The sequence below is a fragment of the Thamnophis elegans genome, chromosome 2, assembly GCF_009769535.1.
Source record: "Thamnophis elegans isolate rThaEle1 chromosome 2, rThaEle1.pri, whole genome shotgun sequence".
In the NCBI taxonomy this organism is placed as follows: Eukaryota; Metazoa; Chordata; class Lepidosauria; order Squamata; family Colubridae; genus Thamnophis; species Thamnophis elegans.
In genome coordinates this window covers 154,146,496-154,153,821 of record NC_045542.1, presented here as the reverse complement: position 1 = coordinate 154,153,821, position 7,326 = coordinate 154,146,496, and the positions used below count along the sequence as shown (strand labels likewise).

The 7,326-nt window shown below is 44.0% G+C and overlaps 1 protein-coding gene across 2 annotated transcripts in view; it reads right to left on the bottom strand.

The window, feature by feature from the left end:
• Positions 1 to 533: 533 nt before the first annotated feature.
• The window catches only part of LOC116503745 (E3 ubiquitin-protein ligase TRIM39-like), a 33,346-nt gene continuing 26,553 nt past the window's right edge, over positions 534 to 7,326 (bottom strand). Inside the window, exons 5-7 of one of the 2 annotated variants that reach the window (XM_032210343.1) lie at positions 6,893 to 7,011; positions 3,568 to 3,600; positions 534 to 1,225 (exon numbers count right to left, since the gene is read on the bottom strand). In XM_032210343.1, coding sequence (XP_032066234.1) covers positions 711 to 1,225; positions 3,568 to 3,600; positions 6,893 to 7,011 — 667 coding nt within the window. In that variant the 3' untranslated portion in view covers positions 534 to 710. The remainder of the gene's footprint in view (positions 1,226 to 3,567; positions 3,601 to 6,892; positions 7,012 to 7,326) is intronic. The other variant, XM_032210341.1, reaches the window with a different exon arrangement.

Below are 7,326 nucleotides of genomic sequence, written 5' to 3'. Positions count from 1 at the left end.
GAAGAGTTGTGTTTATTGTTTCTTTAATTGCACAGTATATAAGTGATTGTATAAATTGAAAATGAAAATGAAATAAAACATATATTGATTTAAAAAAAAGGATACTCCAGGTCCCACATCCTGGAGTTCGGCCTACAGTTTGGGAAATAGCTCGTTTCCACTTGCTTTGAAAAGACATTTTTTTCTGGTATCACTTCATCAAGCCCATCCATCACATTATGAATTTACCGAACAGTGAAGTAGTTACTAAATTTTACTGAGTTTACTAAGTTACTAGTTACTAAGGTTCTTGATAAATGACTATCAGACTTTGAAAACCTGCTATCACTGGATCATGTTCAACAATTTTGTTGAATTAACATTAACTAAAAAGGTTTTGAAATTGGATTTTGAATAAATGTGCAATTGTTACAGTTTTGAATTTTACTGTTCCTTCTATCGTGCAAACTGCCCAGTCACATGACCCCCCCAGCCACACCCATCAAGCCACGCCCACAGAACCGGTAGTAAAAAATTGAATTCCACCACTGGGAGGGGGGGGCACTGAGGATCAGTTTGTAGCACCAAGGGGGCGGTGGACTGAAAAAGTTTGGGAACCAATGGTCTACAGGCTATTGTTGAAGTATAGCAGCAAAAAGCTCAGGAACCTCTGCTTTAAAGCTTGTCAAATAGGGATTTTTCCAAAGTTTTGTCTATGGATGTCCCCTCTTTTAGGTGAGTGTCAGGCAGGCACCATCATCCAAATAGAAACAGGGCAGAAGGGTGCCTCCAACCAAGGAAGCGTCTGAGAATGTATGGAGCAGAGCTGCAGTCCTGGCATCAAAAAAGCTCACTTGTCCCCCTTCGCAGTTGAGAGAGACGCGGATCCTCGTGGGCTCCTCACTCAGCACCAGTTCCGAGCGTGCTGAGGGAGAGGAGATCATGTATTTCCCTCTCAATTTCCTAACCTGCCAGCGCCTGGTCTGCCCATCAACATTTATTACGTTTGGTGGCTTTTTGGCAACCCCTACACCCCATCCTGCTGTATCTCCTACCGTAACTTCCCAGAAATATCTCCCTGTTGAGAACCTCTGACAGCCCAGGACGTAAGGATTATATACAAATCTTATGGGGTCTGGGACAAGATATATTGCTTTAGCTGGTTTACGTCCTTTGACGCGTTTTTGATAGTCGGAGATGTCCAGGCGGTCAGGATGGGCTGTGTCTGGATCCAGAATTACATTCACTGAAAGTGGGAAGGGAAGGAAGAAGGAAGAAGAACAAGAGCTTCAGCTGCAGGCCTGGGTTATCGTGACCAAGATATCAACCTTGCAGCCTCCCCTCTGAGTTCGGTTTCTAATCACTCCCTCCAGGAATGGAAGATTCACTGCTTATTTAAACAGCACCTAAGCATTCCCTAGTTTTTTTCCAACCCCTTTATAGTGCTTCATCCCCTTCTAGCATCCCTGCACAATTCTCCTTAGCTTCCTTCTTGCAGGTGAGAAGAATTGGGAGTGAAGAGTGATTGGCTTTGCCTTCAGCTAGTTCCTGGGAGGACCAAAGTGGGAACAGAAACTGGAGTTTTAATCCAGAGACCAGGCGGACAAGATGCTGCCATGTTTCAATTCTGAACTGGCAGAGTCACAGGGATAGCACCCAGAGATAACTTGGGGCCTATGATGGAATGTGAGGAAGTTCTACCCTTTTCCCTATGACAGACCTGTCAAACTGGCGGCCCGTGGGCCGGATACATCATGTGGAGGCCACTCACACTACGGCTCCGCAAAGGCAAAAAAATGTCGCCGTACATCACATGACGGGATCAAGTTTGAAACCCATGCTCTACCAGCATCAGGATATCACAAGCATGTACAAAAAGGGGAGTGGGGAATCTTGCATCGGAAACCTCTACTTTCATCAGTTTTGATGGCCCTCAAGATGGAGACAACCCTAGTGTTCCAACTTTGCTATTTGCTTTGACCCAAAGGATCTACCGTGTTTTTCGGAGTATAAAACGCACAGGAGTATAAGATGCACCAAGGTTTTGAAGAGGCAATTTTTTTAAAAAAATAGGTAGGTAGATAGAGGGATAAAGAGGGAGAGCATGAGAAAGAAATACAGTAGGTAGGGAGAGAGAGAGTAGGTAGGTAGGTAGATAAAGGGAGAGAGAGAGAGAGACAGAGACAGAGAGACAGAGAGACAGAAATACAGTAGATAGGTAGGGAGAGAGAGTTTGTGTAGTTAGGTAGGTAGGTAGGTAGGTAGGTAGGTAGGTAGAGAGAGAGAGAGATAGAGAGAGAGAGAGAAATAGAAAGAGATAGAGAGAGACAGAAATACAGTAGATAGGTAGGGAGAGAGAGAGAGAGTAGGTAGGTATGTAAGAAGATAGAGGGGGAGAGAGAAATACAGTAGATAGGTAGGGAGAGAGAGAGAGTAGGTAGGTAGGTAGATGTTTCCAGGTGTATTTATCCATGTGCTGGAGAAGGAAATCGCTGTCAATCTGCAGCACCTAAGACTTTGTTTCTGCTAGCACAGCACTTGATCAATGTAATTCTCATCAATCAGTTAAAGAGCTTTCCAAAAGGAAAAAAAAAACAATTTTTGCACTCTGCAAACCTCCCAAAAATGGCTCGTTTTTCGCAAAAACGGGCCTGTTTTTTGTCAAAAATATTGCATGTATAGCCTTATGCATGCTTTCAGAGTGCTGCTGGGGACTGGGGGAGGGGCAAAAAAGCTCTTTCTTTTTGCTCATTTCTGCCCGCCCCAGCCCCCAGGAGCTCTCTGAAAGCCTCCATAAGAGGATGCACGGCCATTTTGGTGAAGGGGCGGGGCTTTGGGAGGCAAAAAATGCTGTATTCAGTGTATAAGACGCACCCAGATTTTCAGCCTTGTTTGAGGGAAAAAAGGTGTGTCTTATACTGCGAAAATACAGTAACTTCTCTGCTCCCAAAGACCTGGTCTGTCACCAACTTATAATCAGACAGAAAAAACAAGGGACTCTAAACATTCTTTTCAATACCAGCCCAAATTTTCCCATTTGTCCAGATATTCCATTCTACACCAAGATTGACTTCAATTATCTAGGTCCGTGATGGCACGCATGCCACAGGTGGCACGCAGAGCCATTTCTGAGGGCACATGAGACGTCCTGTCAGCAACGCCTCGTGTGTTTCCCTGCCCTGAGAGCACGGAGGCATTAAATTATAGGGGTGGGAATGTGGGCGGGTGCAATAGTGTGGGCGTGCAGGCTTTTTCCACCCAAGGCGAAAAAGGTTTGCCATCACTGATCTAGGTTATGTTTATTGGATCTTCATAATCTTAAAGGCAGTGGTCTCCAACCTTGGCAACTTTAAGACTTGTGGACTTCAACTCCTAGAGTTCCTCAGCCAGCAAAGCAAAGCTGGCTGAGGAACTCTGGGAGTTGAAGTCCACAGATCTTAAAGTTGCCAAGGTTGGAGACCATTGCTTTAAGGTACCTAATCTTATACTTTTTTCATTGCCACTGTATTATATTTCTCTTTGAGTTACTGGCATCAGAGCTTAAAACAGCAAGCAACTGAGATTCTTTTAAATTCTTATAATATTTACCTTTCTGTAGATGAAGTCCACTTTTCAGAGTATCTGGGGAAGAAAAGGGAAGGATTCAGTATCTCATCACTGGAATTAGAGCAACTGAAGGACCTCCCTACAAATAACTTGATTTCCTTTGCTTGGACTCAAATAAGGAAATAAGAAATAACTATATATATATGACTATATATCCGTGATGGCGAACCTATGGCACGCGTGCTACCGTATCAGCGGATACGCAAGCCATTGCCCAAGCTCGGCTCCAGCATGTATGCGCATGATGACCAGCTGATTTTTGGCTGGCCCAGTCATTCTGCCTTTCCCTTCCCAGGAGTCTCCACGCGGTGCACAGGGGCTCTGGGAGGGCATTTTCAGCCTCCGGAGAGTCTCCGGGGGTTGGGGGGAGGCTGTTTTCGCCCTCCCCAGTCTCCAAGAAAGTCGTGCGCACATGCGCTGGGCATTGGGGGGGAGGGTCACGCACACACGCACAGGAGGCTCAGCGCAGGGGGGCATTAAATTATGGATGTGGGTATGGGAGCGCGTGCAAGCATGCATGAGCTGCACAATAGCGCACATGCTTTTGGCACCCAAGGCGAAAAAGGTTTGCCATCACTGCATACATATACAGGTAGTCCTCTGTGTATATTCCATATACAGGTAGTCCTCAACTTACAACAACTCAATGACCATTCAGAGTTACAGTGGCACAGAACAAAGTGACCGGTTCTCACACTCATGACCACTTCAGCATCTGCACAGTCACATGATTAAAAGTCGGGCACTTTGCAACCAGCTTGTGTGTATATACAGGGCGGGGCATAACCTTTTCCTAGGGGGTCACAGCAAGATCGACAGCAGTTTACAACTTCCGCGACACCTCATTTTAAAGCCCATAAAAAACTGAATTGAATGAGCTATTAAATGTTAAATTTGCTTTAAGAATGGCTGGAAAATTCGATTCGGAAGAACAAAGGATCATTGACAGAATAAAATGCATTGCCTTTCGAGAGGCTCGCGATGCTGGAGCGACGTTTATCAATCGAAAATGGATTGCAAACAAATTGAAACGTCATCCGGATTGGGTTACTGATAATTGGAACAAAACAGCCCAAGAATGTTTCACAAAATTTGGAGAAGGGCGTCCTCTGCAACTGTCCCAAGAAAGCAAAGCCATCATTGCAACTGGCAGTCGCAAACAACGAAAAGGAAACCGAAAAGTGGCCCAAGAAATCCTTCAAATTCGTGGAAAACGAGTTGATCAAAGGACAATCGGCCGATATCGAGAACGAGAAGGTTTGAAGCCATTCCACGTCATTTGCAAACCATTGAAAACTCAAACACACGTTCAAGATCGGCTTTGATTGTGCGATTGGTTGTCTGAATGGACCGAGGAAGATTTTCTTCATTTGGCGCCATCTGACGAATTCTTCGTTTATGCCATTCGAAAACCGAATTTCCAGAACGATCGAATTTGGGCTAAAGACGTCGACGACATCGCCAAACATGAACGATATCGACAAATCGTTCGCAATCCGACTTGCATCGGGATTTTCGTCATTTTCACAGCCAAGAAACTGCATTGGGTTTTGAAGGATAAAGGGGAATCCTGGGATGGCAGTTATTTCCGTGAGAAAATTTTATTGGAGAATGTCATTCCATTTCTCAGTGATCCAGACAATGTCTTGGTGGTTGGTGAGGCTGTCTTTCTTCATGACAAAGCTCCCTGCATGCGTGCAAATGCGACTCAGCAATTGTTAAAGGAAAACAATGTCGAATTTTGGGGCAATGACGTCTGGCCGGGAAATTCGCCAGATCTCAATCCGGCAGAGAACATTGGGGCCATAATTAAGGATGAAGTGGAAGCTCTGATGATTCAGGAGCAAGGTCAAAATCGATATTCGGTTGAAACTTTGAGAATGAATTTGGAAACTGTGTTGAAAAATCTGGAAAATCGAACGGAACTGTTTGAAGATTTGTTGTGTTCTTATCCACCTCGTTTGAATGCTGTTCGAAGGGCTAATGGTGGTCATACTGACTATTAAATCGTGTCAATAAACTCAGTTTTTGATGGGCTTTCGAATGGTGTATGAATTATTTGTGTTGTTATTACAAGTGTTGCTGTGACCCCCTAGGAAAAGGTTATGCCCCGCCCTGTATATACATCATATATCTATATATAATATATATATGATGTTGCAGCATCCTATGGTTCTGGGATTGTTCTCTGCAACCTTCCTGGGTGGCTTAACTGCCATGATTTTCTTAATAAGTGTGCCAAAAAAAAGTTTGCAATATTGGGCCTAACTAACTTAAGAACTGTCTTTCTAAGCAACAGAAATTTTGGGCTCAGCTATGTCCATAAGCCCCTTCATGGATTACTGCCTTGTTGTGGTGAAGGGGCTTGCGTAGTTCAATGAAGCTATGCGCTATGCCATGCAGGGCCACCCAAGACGGACAGGTCATAGCAGAGAGATCTGACAAAATGTGATCCATTGGACAAGGAAATGGCAACCCACTCCAATACGTTTGCCATGAAAATCCCATGGACAGCGTTGTCCATAGAGTCGTGATGGATCGGACACGACTTCGCAACTAACAACAACAATGTCCATATGCCAAGGACTACCTGTATATAGTCCATTATATTTAGTGGAAACTTTTTCTGCTTCCCCGGTGAATATGGATTTGGAAAATAAAAGGATACAGCTACTCCTTGACTTACAACCACAACTGAGCCCAGAATTTACGTTGCTAAGTGGGAAAGTTGTTAAATGAGTTTTACCCCATTTTATGACTTTTCTTTCCACATTTGTTAAGTGAATCACTGCAGTTGTTAAATTGATAACCCGGCTGTTAAGTGAATCTGGCTTCCCGTTTTGACTTTTGCTTGCCAGAATATCGCAAAAGATGATCACATGACCCCAGGAAACTGCAACCGTGATAAATATGAACCAATTGCCAAGCATCCGAATGTAAATCAGATGACTGTGGGAATGCTGCAACTGTTACAAAGTGTGAAAAATGGTCATAAGTCACTTTTTTTCAGTGCCGTTCTAACTTTGAATGGTCACTAAATGAAATGGTAAATCGAGGACCACCTGTAAATGGTCAACTATGAGTAGCTGATAGTTCCCAGTTTTAGGTAGCACATCTTTAACGAGAGAAATCAGAAAACCCCTGTTGGTGACAAGACACAAGGCCTTTCCCCAGAGAAATGAGGGTGTCTCTTCCGCTGATTCTGAAATTGATCCCTCTGATCTCCCTGACACCGACCCAGAATCTTTCTTGGATGCTCTGGGATCAAAATGTCATCCAGAGTAAAACCTCGATAGCCATTTTTTACCTCTCAGTTTTTTCATGGCACTTTTCAGAAGCACAGTCATATCACTGTGATCCCAGATTGTCCATTTCGGCTCTAGAATTAAATCCTCCAGATATTCATATGTTTCCTTAGCCTGGTACCTGGCAAGATAAAAGAACATTGTTTATCATCCTGCCAATGGAAGCAGCTTTCTAAAACATCATATGGTGGTTGAGGATTGGCTGTCTATAGGATTCAATCTGAATGGATCACTGAGACAAGGAGGTTTATTCTTCCAAACGTTCGGACTCCTGCTGGAGTCCATCCTCAGGGAACTTCTCTCTCTCTCTCTCTCTCTCTCCAGAATGTGTGCTTTGGGCTGTTCTAGACATTGTGTTTACATGGTGCCTGGTTGTGTGTCACTTTTAATTGTTAAGTGGGGTGTTGATTCTCAGCTATTAAATCATTGTTTGTCA